Source organism: Agelaius tricolor, unplaced genomic scaffold, assembly GCF_023055355.1.
Source record: "Agelaius tricolor isolate 1412-34295 unplaced genomic scaffold, bAgeTri1.0.p SCAF_31, whole genome shotgun sequence".
Classification (NCBI taxonomy): domain Eukaryota; kingdom Metazoa; phylum Chordata; class Aves; order Passeriformes; family Icteridae; genus Agelaius; species Agelaius tricolor.
In genome coordinates, this window is record NW_027269291.1 from 1,516,074 (window position 1) to 1,531,503 (window position 15,430).

The following is a 15,430-nucleotide window of genomic DNA, read 5'->3' on the forward strand; positions in this document are numbered from 1 at the left end:
AGAGCTCCCCAGCAGCTCTGGGAATGCTCCTGGGGGAGAGCTGCCAACAGCTGCTTTTCCTGTGCCAGGGAAGTGCCACATGTCCTGCTCCCCTTTGCTCAAATCCTCCTCTCAGGGAACATTTGTGTTATCAGGGGGCAAGAGGTGCCAGCAGGACGTCCCTGAGGGCACCATCTGACCTTGCTGGTCCTCCAGGTGCTGCTGCTTCTGTTGTACCTCAAAGGCACTTGGAGAATCACAGAGTCACAGCAAGGGTTGGGTTGGAAGGGACCTTCAAGACCCTCCTGCTCCAACCCCCTGTTCCAACCACCTTCCACTGGACCAGCCTGCTCAGAGGCTCAACTTGCTGAGCTGCAAGGCAGAACTTAGCAGTTCTTTTTAACAAACAGTCTAACAGACTTTTTAACACTCAAGGTTCAGTGAATCGGAGCTTGTTGACCCCACAAAGCCATTTCAGCAAAATCCCTTTTCAGTCACAGCCTCAAAATGCCCATGTTGGGAAAAAAATAACCTAATAATATCTCCACAAGAAACCAAGCATCACTCAAAAAATAATTGAAGTCGTAACAGTTCCCAAGTGGGAAGGCAGTAAGTTAAATCCCTGTGGGACAGATGCATCATTACCTTAAGGAAAAATTCCTTGTAAAGTTAATGGGGCTCTGCAGGCTACTTCAGGGCAAGGATGTGATTCTGGGGACATGGCTGAGCCACCTTTCTGAGGCAACGTGACTCCAACACCTTCCCAGGGAAGATGGCTGCTGTAGCACTGCACTGATTGGGGTTTATTCAAAAGATTAATTGCTTCCTCCGGGCCACAGATTAAGTAAAAGCCATTAGTGAGTTTTTAATATCCAATCCTGCGGTTTTATCACGTATTTACATTAAAAAGGCAAAACTGCCTCCTCTACCTTAAAACTAAACCTTCTTTTGAGGTGAAATGCAAGGAAAAGGATGTTGAGAGGCAGACTTGCATCAACTGCCAAGACAAGAAGGAAAGGAATTAAATGCAGTGAATATACAAGAACTGATTTCTTGACAAGGTCTGAAATCCAACGTGAAAATTTTACAGTTTTCCAGCCATTTCAGGCTTACTAGAAGAGAGTACAGAAAATGCAAACCATGTGTGCTGAAGTGCTGGGGGTTTGCTCAAAAGCAAGCAGGGATATATTATTGTTTAGACTGATTTATACCGTTTAAGCAGATCCGGTTTCTTTAAGATATTCAGCAAACAGCAGGAATGTTTTTCATGTCAAGTCACTCCAGCAATAACAAATAGCTCACATATTCTGCTATTTAGGAAAAAGAAAACTGGAGAGGGGCCTGCAGCAGTGGCACAGAGCCAGGTGGATGGATTTGTTACGTTTCTGAGCCTCTGGGCCATACACATCCACCCTGGGACCAGCGCTGCACTGGAAAATTCTGACCCCCCCAAAATAATGATTGGGATTGTAGGAACTAGAGTCTGGCCAATGGCAGCAGCTCTTTGATGGGAATGGACCAATGTCAGCACCAAGAGGAAATCCACAACTGCACCAGCCCAGGGGGAAGGGCACGTGCTCTACTCTCTCCCCAAGCATCCCAAATGGGAGAGTCTGCAGGACTTAACTCTTTGCAGACAAGACAAGTTTCAGCCGTGTTTCCACTTGCTGCTTGTACAGGAAACAGGTCCTGCTTTACTGTGGAGGCACAACCAGACCTTTTGTCCCTGTTGTTTACTTAAGTTTTATAATCTCACCTTTTTAAGGCCCCCAAAATTAACATTTTGGCACAGGACCATTTTGCTCTTTTGAGAGAGGCTGCTCCTTGGCTATGCCAATAATAGCACAGCTACAGTTTCCATTCATGCAGATCACCTCTGATCTGACCTGGATCTTTTCTGTTATTCCAGGTTCGAGCATCTTTCCTTTAAGGCTAAAATTCTATTAATCTCCAGTACATTTTAAGCATAACTCTCATTTTATATCTGAATGAATGGGCTTTCCCTAGACAACCTTCAGCTGCTCTTCTAAGGGATATCATAGAATCACAGAGTCTCCTGTGTTGGAAGGGACCCACAAGGATCATCATCCCAATTCCTGGTCCTCCATAGGACACCCCAGGAATTCCACCAAGTGCCTGAGAGCATGAGAAGGATGAAAACATTGCACCAGCCAGAAAGCAAAAAAAACCAGCTATCAGTTTGAGTGAGGAATGAGTGGAAACTGCTCCTGAAAAACGAAATGAGTTGCTGGGTGTTAACACCGCCAAGCACAGCTGGCAGAAGATTATGTCTTGAATTCCAACCAGCGGCTTCAATTTTCTTTCAACTTTTCATCCAGACAAGGTGTGAAGCTGGATGCTCAGATGGCAGAAGGTGCTGCTGTGTGTGTGTGTGCAGAGATCTGTGGGCAGCAATGAGAGGCTCACCACACGTCTGCCTTCCTGCCGTAGCCCTCGCCGCTGATCACCTCCGGGCTCATCCAGTACGGGGTGCCCGTGACGGAGCGGATGCCTGTCCCCGACATGCAGATTGTCTGCAGCCTTTTGCTGGCCCCAAAGTCCCCCAGCTTCACGTTCCCAGCAGAGTCACGGAGAATATTGGCACCTGGACAGAAGCAGAAAAACACCAAGACAGCTGTTTTCATGAGATCCAGCTGTTGGATCTGCAGCCTACAGAACGAGATCCAAGCACAAATACCCGTGCTCATGGTATGGCTCTTTCCCCATTAAGCCTCAGGTGACCTGCTAAACATCATTTCTTTAATTCAGGTTGTAGACAAGCCAATTGCTAATGGCTGTAAATGGGAAAAACTTCAGGGAAAAACACAAGGAAGTGAAGGGGGGAGGGAAATGAGAGCTGAGTCAGCACCAGCATTGTTACAGTGCCTGTAAACAGCTCAACCAGCCTAGCAGGGCCCCCAGGCCAAGGGCTGAGAGAGAACAGAGCTGTGTAGAGAAGGATTTTATTGGGATGCTGCTCTGTGAGTGCAAGCATTGCTTTCTGGTCAGCTGGGTAACAGATGTAGCTAATTAAACCCCTTTGAACTCCTACAATAAACAAGTCAATCTCCACTTGGTCCTGAACACGAAGCACCAGGGAAAAAGCAAACTTTGGAGCTTAGCTTTTATGTGGACACAAACTGAGGTTTAGACCCCAAAACCAATTCTTCCTCCAAAACTGCGACGAAATCAAGAACCCCATTGTTACCATTATCTGGGACGTGCCCACACGAAACCCTTCTGCTCTCCAACTTGGAGCTCTTGTGCTGGAGAAGCTCTCTTGGCCTGCCCCTGCTCTCACCCTTGATGTCCCTGTGCACGATCATGTTGCTGTGCAGGTAGGAGACGCCCTCGAGGATCTGCCGCGTGTATTTGCGGGTGACGTTCTCCGTCAGGGCCCCGTACGCCTTCAGCTGGTCCTTCACTGACCCCTGCCACGAAGCAAAGGGAAAGGATTGGCCAAGAGGTGACAGAGCACAGACCCTGCAGTGTCCATTCAGCTCCCAAAAGGCCTGGGTGTTATACACCAGCTGGCCCTGCAATGAACTCTGCCCTCTGCTAAAGGATTTCTATGAGCATCTTGCCCTAAGATGCCCTTTTTAAGAACAGCAAGGCTTCATGGCAAAAACAGCCTAAGGAGGTTCTGTCTACTGGTACAACTTGTTGTGATGACAAGCAATAAAACAGTTCAGCAGACTTATCTGGGTCAGAAGCCTTGCTTTTTGGAGAGTCAGTTTTAGCCTCACTGTACCATGATTTTGGTAATTCAGTTACCAGGATTTACATGTTGGCCCAAGTTCTTTGAGGTACTTTGGTAGAACAAATTTAGACTGAAGAAAAGAACTGGCTTTAATGACTGTCACAGGGAATGTATTTCAAGTAGAAGACACTTAAGGAAAAAACCAAAGAGGTTATTTGGGCATAAATAAAATGAAGTGATGGCATTATGAGCGTGGGAAGGCACAGCCCTAAGAGGGTCTGAGGCAGATGACATAGTTAGGGGGATCACAGCAACTAATGAACCAGCTAAGAAACCCAGCCACCTCCCCTTCTGAGCCCTGACTGTGCTGCTCTTACCCCTGGCATGTACTCCATGAAGATGGTCAAGGTCTTCTCTGCTCGATCCCTTAAGCAGCCATAATACTGCACAATACGGTCATGCTGGAGGTTCTTCAGCAGCTGAATTTCACACTCCAGAGCACTCACCTCCTATGGATGTTGAAGGAGAAAAGAAGATTGCAGCCCCAGGAAACATATTATAAAGAATAATAAATTTGTCATGTCACTGGCAGGATGAGACCACTACCACACTGAGAAGTGTAATCCATGACATCACTTTACCTGCTTCTTGGAAAAGGCAAACATTACCAGGGCTTGCTGTTCATTTTTACTGCATTATCTGCGGGTATTGGTGTGGAAGCTTTGATAAAACACAGGCTGTATCATACACGGATTTAGTACCAGAAAAACTTTGTTTCTTGTTTCTTGCCTTGATTCTGTCATCTGCATGGTGGCTGAAAGGATTCTCCACCCACAACACAGGTACAACCTCCCTTCTCTCACTAGGCTGTGGGCAGGGAGTGTAATTATGAAGCAGCTCTGAATACAGGTACAGAACTGGAACTTCAACCCACTGGAGAGCAAAACAACAGGTGCTGAGGGTTGTTAAGTTTCTGTCACCCAGTCCTGTTCTGATCACACTGATGATTTACTGGAATCAAGCCCTGCAAACAGCTTCCTCTCCTATTTACTTCAAAGAATCTGCAGCTCTGCACATGAAACTGATCCCTTGCTTTGCTCTTGCCACAGTGCAAAGTATCACAGTGCAAAGACATTATCCAACAATTTCAGATGGAATCACAAATGTTTGCTGCTCAGAAAAAGTATCAGGTTCTTGCTGAATCCAGGGATTGAACAGGAGGAACATCAAAGGTTCTGAAGCATGAGGATTTACAGAAAAAGGAATGATTTCTCCCCAAATTGGTCCCATTTTTACCTTTCCAGCCCTGCCATGGGAAGGTATCAGGTTCAGCTCTCTCACTCTGGGAGAGGATGCAGAACCTTAGAGCAAGAACCTGGGTGTTGTAGGCACACATGGAACCAGTGCAAGCGGCTTAATCAGACCAAATAATAGTGTAAGGTTTGGAGTGTCAGTGCCTTCAAAATATATTTCAGCCTGTTCCTCCTCAGACAGAGTTACTGTCTGATTTACAACACAGACATAGTAGAACTTCCCAATTTAGGACATATCTTGGCACCAATATCCCATATAAAATCAGAATAATTAAATCTTCATGGATCAGTTATTCTAGCTCAAAGTGAATTTGTTCAATATTGGGAAACTGGTACACTGTTAAAACACTAGCAAAGAACCCAAAAGCCCTTCCAGCTGCATCCCCTGTGCAGGAAGCTTAGTGCTGTCCACTAATGTCAAGGTGCATGTCCCATCTCCACTGTTGTCACATCACTGTTCTTGATTATTTTACACCCCACAGCTCCATTTGTTTTTAAGGACACAGAGAATTCAGAAGTGAAAATTGGTAATTAATGCACTTGATACAGGATGTACCACATAAACCCAGAAGTGGGTTTTGCATGTGCAAGCAGCTTTTTTTTGTTCAAAAAAGAAAAAAAACCTCTACTCTTGCTGGATTTAGTTTCATTCACATCCATGTCTAACCAGGAACACAGGGCAGTCTAGTATTCCTCAAGCAACCTGGCAAAACCCCAAAAAGCTGAGAAAGGAGAGCCAAGAATGAAGCAAGAAAATGGATTTTAGTTTCGAGCTGAAGTTAATAACACAGAAAAGTAATTTTTAAATGACTCCTATTCTTCTCCACATGCCTCGAAACCTTAGTACCAACTAAATAAGATGCCAGCTTTCAAGGACAGACAGAGAGAGACCTTGTACAGGACCTCAGAGGCTTTGAGGAGCTGAGATGAGAATTACCTTGCTTGTTTCAGGGCTCTCTGGATCAAACTGCACCTGCTTGGCTGCCAGCTCCCTGCCCGTGTCCACGTCGTAGCACAGGTACACGCGGCCGAAGGCGCCCTGGCCCAGCAGCTTCCCCCGGCGCCAGTTCATGGGAGCACTTGGAGCTACAAGAGAACAGCAGTCACTCCTCCTTCCACTGCACTCTTTAAAAACAAAGGGGGGCTTTTCGAGGAGCAATCTCCACCATACAGGGGCTGAAGCAGGTATTCTGTAGGTGGATGAACATGAGGTGCTCTCCCAGAGCAAGGAGGCAGTGGCAGAGCTCTGAACAGAACCCAACCATCCAGACTCTCAAGGATCTGCTGACTGATGTCCCATTCAAATGACACCACAAAACATTCTGCAAATGTGTTTTACAGACCAGTTATTCAATGGGCTTGGTGAAATTTCATTCTACCAGCAGGTGGATTCTACATCATTACTTTAAGAGATGATGCAGCAACTAAAGAGCAGCTTCCAGCCCTTGATCTGAAGTTATCACATGCATCAGATGAAGAAGAGCTGGATTAGCCTTGCTAAATCAATCCCAGCCAGCTGGGAATGACTTAAGCTTCTGGGACAACTTGAAGGACATTATTCTGAGTTTCTTTGCCAAGCTAGTTTGGGGTTAACCTCTGTGGGAAGGATTTTACTGCAAGGCTCTCTCTAACCATAAAGATTAGAAGTCATGATTACCTACTGGACATGGATAAAGTAGGGACTGTGTCAGCACAGTGTGGGTATCTTCACCTGCTGAACAGTTAGACTTAATAAAAATACCCATGGGACCCAGGTAAAGCAGCATCTCCAAGCAGCAGGAAATTCCATCCTCAGGGCACTGGGAACCCTCACATTCATGAGCAGCAGTCTCCTGACCCAGAGATTAATACCTGAGCCCAGCTATTCAGACTGCCCTTAATCCCAAAGCATATTACTCAAAGACAAGTGCTTTAGCTCCAACTTTGAAAGCAACACTACCAGACTCCTGCAGTTCAATGCATCCAATTATGTTGGATCTAAAAAGAAACTCTAAAAACAAAGACAAGAACCAGCCATCTGAACAGTGTGAAAATACAGAAGAGCTGAGAGATTTGCTTTGACATGTCTAATTTAATCAGATTTACTGGCAGGCAGTATTTTAGTGCGTTCCTTACTCTTCATTTTGATCCTTAAATTACTGTATGGGATATACAAAGTTCTTCAATAATGACTTATGTTCCACTTATTTTTTATTTTTGTAATAGAAAGCTGTCCAACAAAACAGCTCAAGGATGCCATTAATATAGAAGTAAATCCTTCTACTAAGGAGCAAATGAAATACAGAATAACTGTAACCCAAAAGCCTGACTGAAAATGTTAACATAGCAAGAAGATAAACAAGCTTGTCTGCCTGTTTTAAGAACCCTGTAGATCATCTAGATCAAGCAGATTTTTACTTCTTAGCTGAATTTGCAATGCTTTCTAAAGGAAAGGCCAGAAGAAATCTGAGAAGAAAAACACTTGTGGGTGTGACAAACAAGTCTCAAAGCACAGCCAGGGCACGAGTGTGAGGTGTTCACAGGGGTCTGAGGATGAGGGAAGAGATGAGGATCTCACTCCATGTTTCAGAAGGCTTGATTTATTATTTTATGATATATATTATATTAAAACTATACTAAAAGAATAGAAGAAAGGATTTCTTCAGAAGGCTGGCTAAGAATAGAAAAAAGAAAAAATCATAACAAAGGCTTGTGTCTGGGACAGAGAGTCTGAGCCAGCTGGGCTGTGATTGGCCATTAATTAGAAACAACCACATGAGACCAATCACAGATGCACCTGTTACATTCCACAGCAGCAGATAATCACTGTTTACATTCTGTTCCTGAGGCCTCTCAGCTTCTCAGGAGAAAAAAAGGATTTTTTTCTCCTAAGGACAAGGATCCTACGGAAAGGATTTTTCAGAAAACATCACGGCTACGCGCGAGGTGGTCGGAATGGTTTGTCACAGCCAGGCTGTGGCACTGCACCGGGTCTGGAGTCCCCTGGAGCCCTCCCTGTGCCCGGGAGCCCAGCCTACACTTGGTGGCAATGTTCCTCTCCTGCACTCCCAGCGCGTTCTCGCTGTCGGCGCTGCGCAGGCGGCCCCGCGGCTCCAGGTACTGCAGGGCCAGGCCCAGGTTCTCCCCGTTGGTGCTCAGCGAGCGGCTGGAGGGCACCAGGGTGAAGAGATTCCCTTGGTGACGTCGGATCCGGGGAAACGTCCTCCGGCCTGGGGAGAAGGAGCGGCTTTAATAAATGCTTGCAAGCGGGAGGTAATGGCTGGGGGCTGAGCAGCGGGGAGAAGGGAGAGAAATCCCAAGTTCTGCTCTGTTCCCATGGAGCAGAATCTGCTGCCAAACAGACGAGATGCAAAAATGTAACAGCTCAGGGCTGGTGCTGCCTGATTTCAGTACAGCCCTGGATTGTTCCCAAAGCAGAAGGCAGAGAACACTTTGTAATGCCCTCGGTGTTGTAAGATCTAAACTTACCTTCCAAAGGAAAAATCTGGTTTACAGACTCTGAGCACAAACTCTTAACAACTACATACAAAATGACTTTCTAGATAACGTGCCTGGACTTGCAAATAAAAACCATAAATAAAGATTATGCCAACTTGCACCTCATGAAATTTTGAGAGATTATTTTGCATAAAGCCATCTGATTGAGCAGAGATGCAACTCTTCAAGTCCCTGCTATATTTAAAAGACCCAGAAGCAAGTCTGCAATGCAAATTAGCAAAGTATAATGAATCTCTGTGGTAGGAAAGTACTTATATAGGGCCAAGTCTAACAATTACATCCACAATTCCCTACTCAGCCTGGATAACACCAGAAAGGACAAAGAATTACAAAGTAAACAAAGAATTACAAACAACAACCACTTGTCTCCACGAAAATGTGGCATCATGCAGCATGAATCTCAACACTAACTGCAAGCACCAGGGCACTTCCAGGCTCTTGTGTAGAGGTTGCCATTGCCTCAGCATTTTTCCCCAGCCTGGAATGGGAGGTGTGGGACCAACTCACCGTCGCTGTAGTCCTTGTGCTGCATGGAGACGTTGTAGCGCCGAGGGTAGGTGCCACCTTTGCCTGCTTTGTCGTAGATCTGATTCTCACGGTCTGCCAGGAGAAGCAAAGGCAAAAGTGAGGCTCCTTCAAAAAAAAACGTAACTTCTAATAACAGAATTTTCCTGTAACAGCAGGTTTTTAGGAAGGGGCAATAAATAACTTCATAGCTTTTCCATCATCGTGTCCCCACTTCTTCTATTTATACAACCCCAGCAAGCAAGGAGGGCGGCCAGCCAAGAGCACAAAGTGTCTGGGTCAAATAACCTTTGTAGCAAAGACATACCTGAGAACTCCTGCCTATTGTCAGGAAAGCTCTGTGCCCTTGACATCCGCGACTTCCGAAAAGAAGGGCTAACAGAGAAAGAAGGCAAGAGTAAGTTTTGCTATTGTTTGGGGTATTTATTTTGTTGTTTTATTTTCTAAATGAACAAGTAGAGCCTTGTCTAAAAGAGATTTAAATACCCTGCAGCCAGGTGTTCTAAGAGGGGCGGCTCCACACAGGCTGCTCGCTTCAGAACTTTGTATTTATAACCTAAAGCTACTGAAGCACCAGTTTGCTGGTCTGTGGTTGTGTCAGAAAATAACACAGCCTTAAGACATAGTTAATGCTCTTGTTAAAGCTCTTGTTTCCCTCCAAGAAAATGTATGAGATAGAAAAGAGGATTTTCTGTAGGTACAACTGGCATTTCCACCTGAGCACCCACGTTCTCACCAGTTTGTACATTTGTACCTGGCTGCTCACCTGTCCAAGGACTGGCAGCTTCCTGACACCGAGTTTTCAGCACTGCTTAGAGGGTCCAGCATCTGCAACACAGAAGAAACCACACAGCAACATGAGTGCAGTCCAGGGCCCAGGAGAGGCTGTGACAGAGGAGCAGAGCCCATGACTGTTTGCCTGCAGGATGTGCAGTTGAAGAAGGGAGTCTAAGCCTATTTAAATGTATAATTTTCCTTTATCTCCCACAGAAAATAGGTTCATATAAAATTTGAGGCAGTGCTTTAGTTGTTGAAGGACTTTGCTGTGAAAAATGCAAGCTTTAGCAGCCTTGTGCTGAGTTTTGATCCCAACTGGCTCCAGGAACAGTCTCTGCTGGTGCTGCTGCCTCCACCTGCAAGTCGCCCTTTGGCCTCACTTCCCACTTTTCTGAATGGAGAGCAGAGTTTCAAAAGCAAGAGGGTCACACAAACCTGGTAATAGGAAACCTTGTCACATGTGTGACACCACCAAAACTGCTCAGTCAGAGCTGGAGGGGCAATGGCCAGAACAGGGAACTGCTTCTGGCAGCCCAACAAAGGCTTTGAACTTACACAGCTACAATCTGAAGCTGTTTAAATGCACAAAGCAGCACTTCATAAACCCAGAATGGTTTGAGTTGGAAAGGATTTTAAGGGTCATCCAATTCCACCTCCTACCATGGGCAGGGACACCTTCCACTAAATCAGGGATGGGGCCAGGGATGGGGCAGCCACAACTTTCTGGACAACGCGCGCCTCACCACTTAAAGGTGTTGGTGCAACCAGAGCCAGTGACTGTTTGGGAGAGGAAAGGAGGGCCCAGATGCCAGCAGAGCCCCTTGGCAGGTGGGTACTCACGCACTGCTCGCTGGTCTCGGGGATGAACTCGCCCTCGCTGTGGATGCTGGTGTAGGAGCCCTGGCGGGCGATGCGCTGCTGCCGCTCGGGGACGTAGCCGGGCGGGGGAGAGCTGCGGCCCGTGTTCTGGGAGCCTGTGACAGGGACAGCTCACACTGCTGCTGGGACACTGCTGCAGCAGCCACCCCACCACAGCACAGCTCCATCCCCCCACAGGGACTGCAGAGGGAACCCCAGAGTCCGGACAGACAGGGGACCAGGGAAACCAAACTGATGTGCACCAGCCCCACCAGAGCGCACCAAACCTCTACACCCCCCCAGAGGGAACCCTACAGCCTGGACAGACATGGAGCCAGGGAAACCAACCTGTCTGATGTGCACCAGCCCCACCAGAGCACACCAAACCTCTACATCCCCCCAGAGTGAACCCTACAGCCTGGACAGACACGGGACCGGGGAAACCAAACTGATGTGCACCAGCCCCACCACAGCACACCAAACCTCTATCCCCCAGAGTAACTGCAGAGTGAACCCTACAGTCTGGACAGACATGGAACCAGGGAAACCAACCTGTCTGATGTGCACCATCCCCACCACAGCACACCAAACCTCTATACCCCCCCAGGAGGGAACCCTACAGCCTGGACGGACATGGAACCAGGGAAACCAACCTGTCTGATGTGCACCAGCCCCACCACACCACACCACAGCACACCTCTGTCCCCCAGAGTAACTGCAGAGTGAACCCTACAGCCTGGACAGACATGAGACCAGGGAAACCAAACAGTCTGATGTGCACCAGCCCCACCAGAGCGCACCAAACCTCTATGCTCCCCCAGAGGGAACCCTACAGTCCAGACAGACATGGGACCAAAGAAACCAAACCGATGTGCACCAGCCCCACCAGAGCACACCAAACCTCTACATCCCCCCAGAGGGAACCCTACAGCCTGGACAGACATGGGACCAGGGAAACCAACCAGTCTGATGTGCACTACCCCAACCACACCACACCTCCATCCCCCAGAGTAACTGCAGAGTGAACCCTACAGTCTGGACAGACATGAGACCAGGGAAACCAAACTGTCTGATGTGCACCTGTACTGATGTCTTAGATGCCAAGTGATTACTGCTCAAGCTCCTGATAAAGTTATTTCTAACCTCTTCTGCTCAACCTTCTGAGCATAATTCCAGTTCAATCATCTGTTAGTGGCACTACCTAAAGAGTTTCTCTTGTGCTACCTACTGAGAGAAACTTCACTCTTAGGGTTTATTTTGTCCTTGCATATCTCAAAGAAGATGAAACTAGATACAGGGAGAAAAAGATCCCTTTTTGCAGTGACCTATCCACCTGCAGCTGCCACCAATTCCAACTGTGAGCTCCAGGAACTGCTGTGGTGCAGGCCAATCTGCTCGAGGTCACACATGAAGCCAGAGGCAGCAGGTGGAGATCAGCTCTCAAGCTGTGCTCCTTACCACACTGTCTTTAATTAACTGTGTGTACTCAGGTGCTAGGAAAGATGGGTAAAGATCAGCAAATATTCTCCCAAGGAAAATATTTTCTATAGAAGTTGTAATAAAGAGCGAAGGTGAAGACCTGGGAGAAGCAGACTGAAAAGCAGAGCACACACCTTTCAGGGGGCTGCAGAAGGAAAATGAACAATGCTGGCATGGCTTAGAGCACAAAGGGGGTGAAGAAAAAGGGATTCATAATATCATAGGATCATTGAGGTTGGAAAAGGCCTCCAAGATCACGAAGCCAACATTGCCAAGTCCCCAATCTGCTGCTCAGAGCTGGCACCTGATGTCCCAGGCAGCTCCCAGGGCTGCCGAGCCCTCTGGAGCCCTCTGGAGGGGTGGGATAAGCCTGGCAGTGCTGGGGCTGCCCCAGCCCTGGAGCACTTTCACTCCTTCCGACAGATGCCAGAGCCAGAGCGAGCCCGGCCCTGGCACCGGCCCAGCTGCTGCTGTGGAAAGGCCCCATCCCTGGGCAGGAAAAGGAAGTCGGCACTAAATCCATGTATATCAAAGGAAGTGAGTGGAAAAAACACAAGCCCTGCCAGAATGCTTAGTAACTTTTTTTTTTTTTTTTAACTTTTAAATAAAAGTTATCGTTACTTCCAAAGCTCTGAGCTGGTGACAAGAGGCTGGGGCTGTCTGGAGCTCAGGAACCACACAGGTCCCTCTCCTGCCTGCAAAAAGCTTTAGCTGGACAATGCTATGGACTCTAATTGCATGGCATGGTGTGAGTTGGAGAATCTCTATTAACACCAGCAAACAGGGCACATTCCTCTTCCAAGCCAAAGACAGGAAAAGAGAAGGAAGAAGAAGAAATTGATGCAAGACCAAGCTATTGCCAAATTACCAGCAGACCTCTGACACAACTGGAACTTTTCTGGACCTCTCATAATGTAACAGCCTGGTACTCTGACACGTTCAGAAAATAAAAGCAAAGGTTTCTTGACTGATGAATGATAAGCTGTTCAGAAAGCATCCATAAGCTGGGATTGGAGGAGAGAGTGTGTAACTGCCCCTTATCACTGTACAGCTCACCCATGACAGACACTTGCTCCAGTCTGTTGGCTTTGGCACCATTACCTGGATACCTCAGAACGTTAGTAAAGAAAAATATGTACACAGATATATTATAAATGAAATAATTTTGGCATTCAATTTGTCTGTTATAGAAGATATGTGGTGTTCAGACATGCATGGATACCACTTCTCAGGACCAAGGAATGTTGCTCTTTTTATGCATATTAACTTCAATCTAGGAAGGACAGTAAAAGTCTTTTTGTCCCCATTTCAGTCACGTACTTCACAAGCTTTCAGTACTTTGTTTGCTTGCTGCTTCATAAAAGCAAATTGTAGAGAAGGGGGTCAGCAAACTCTCCACAGGATACAAGTCCCACACTGAGAGCTACTGCTCCAGCTCACAAATCCTTCCCTCTGAGCTCCCTCTCCCAGCCACCCCTGCTCAGAGCAGTGTGGATCCAACTCTGGCTTGGACCCCCCAGTATGGACACTGCTGTGGTTTAAGCTGGTTTATTATTTAATGCTTTGCACTGCAAATACTGATCTAAAATCATGTAATAGTTCTGCCTCAAGTTCACAGAGTTGATGAAACTGAAGCACTCCTTTGCTACAGTGAAGAACTTGCAAACAAAACAACTCTGACATTCCCAGCTCCTGGTACTGCCCTGTGGGACTTGCATCACTTGTCCTCAGGCATTAGCTGTGACAAGCCCCAGAATAGCTGTTGTAGCAAACAGAGTCATCCTCTGCCTCTGTTTCCAGCAGAATTTACCTTCTCTCCTTTCTGAAGCAGAAATACGCAGAGCAGCATTTCAGCTCTGGCCTTCACACTCTCACCTTCCTCCTGCACCTTCACTGCTCATTGAGCTTCACACCAAGGAGTCAAACCCTAAGCCACAGACTTTTCTGGGGGTTTTTTTGGCCCATAAATCCTTGAAGGTGTTTTAGGTGTTTTAGTTTTTCATATAAAGGTTAACAGCTTTGAGAATCGTTCAAGAACAGATTTGAATTGTGCTGCATGGTTAAGAGGAGGTTGTAACACAGAAATTGGGAGAAATCAGACATATCTGCCAAAGATGGAAGTCATAAAAACTACAGAAGTCTTACATGAACCTTTCCCCCAAACAGGAGTTCACTGGGCTAACAGAAACCCAAAGAAATGAGACAAAGGTACATATTACTCTGATTTTTTTGTGCACCTCTGATTTTGTCTTGTGCTGATAATTCTAGAAGTTAAAGTTGAGGAAACTCAGAATGTAGGACACTAGCTGGATATGCAATAGTAATTCCCAGCAAAATGCTTGATTACAGGAGTCAGGAGAGATTCCAAAGCCCAACATAAAAAAAAATCAAATCTAGGTTACATGAACTGAAATTGCCAATCTAAATACAAAGCTTAATAGACTCACATCAGCTTTCCAAATTTCTAACCACAATGGCTCTGGCTTTAGGACATCCCCTTTAGCAGCTCCTCAGCTGTTCCACAACTTAGCAAGGAACTTTGAAACATTCTACTGTAAACACATTAAGAGCTTTTGAAAATGAACTGCCTTGTCCCAGAATAACCTTTCAATTTCTCATGGCTCTCCTAAATGCTGTACCATAAACACTAGTGCCCAAAAGCTGCATTTCAACAAACAAAAACATTTAGAAGTGGCAAAAATACTCACTGACAGACAGATGCCTGCTTCTGGGTTCTGGCTGCTGGTAGGGTGTGCTCACATCCCCTACAGATTGGGAAGTTTTAATCCTGACTTGCTTGGGCAGTCCAGAGTGGGGTGAAGAACTGGTCTGTTGGGTAAAATGGAAAGAACAGAACAAAATAAAGTGAGATGAAGGAGCTCAAGCAGTCTGGCCACAGTTTAAAAAAAATATTATGCTTAGTACCAAGAAAGTGCTGAGCAACAGTTCTAGAGCCTGAAATCTTATTAATTCAGAAAACACAAACAAAAAGACAGCAAAAGAGCCAGGTTTACAATTAGGGTGTAAAACAGGAGGCAGAGAACTACAACAAGGGCAGCTCAACTCAAGTGCAGGATTTGCAGGCCTCAGTGTCTGACACTGCCAGGTACCTGAGGGGCTCCTGTCACCCCCTGAGACCAGAACACAGAGGCACCTCCAATTTCCATCAGCCACCTTGGCCAGCAGAGATAAATTCTGAATCTTGCACTGTTTCAGAAGCAATCTGACTCCCCACAGCCTTTAAAAAGTAAATTCATAACTCAGACTAAGTAAAAATAAATTCTGGAGAGTTTAATAGCAC

General features: G+C 46.4%; 1 protein-coding gene across 1 annotated transcript in view; it reads right to left on the minus strand.

Moving 5' to 3' along the window:
* Positions 1-15,430, minus strand: part of MAP3K3 (mitogen-activated protein kinase kinase kinase 3) — a 32,739-nt gene that overhangs the window by 4,105 nt on the left and 13,204 nt on the right. Inside the window, exons 7-16 of the mRNA XM_071451095.1 lie at positions 14,838-14,958; positions 10,633-10,766; positions 9,782-9,843; positions 9,323-9,390; positions 8,998-9,090; positions 8,010-8,201; positions 5,930-6,078; positions 4,057-4,188; positions 3,281-3,410; positions 2,407-2,584 (exon numbers count right to left, since the gene is read on the minus strand). Coding sequence (XP_071307196.1) covers positions 2,407-2,584; positions 3,281-3,410; positions 4,057-4,188; positions 5,930-6,078; positions 8,010-8,201; positions 8,998-9,090; positions 9,323-9,390; positions 9,782-9,843; positions 10,633-10,766; positions 14,838-14,958 — 1,259 coding nt within the window. The remainder of the gene's footprint in view (positions 1-2,406; positions 2,585-3,280; positions 3,411-4,056; positions 4,189-5,929; positions 6,079-8,009; positions 8,202-8,997; positions 9,091-9,322; positions 9,391-9,781; positions 9,844-10,632; positions 10,767-14,837; positions 14,959-15,430) is intronic.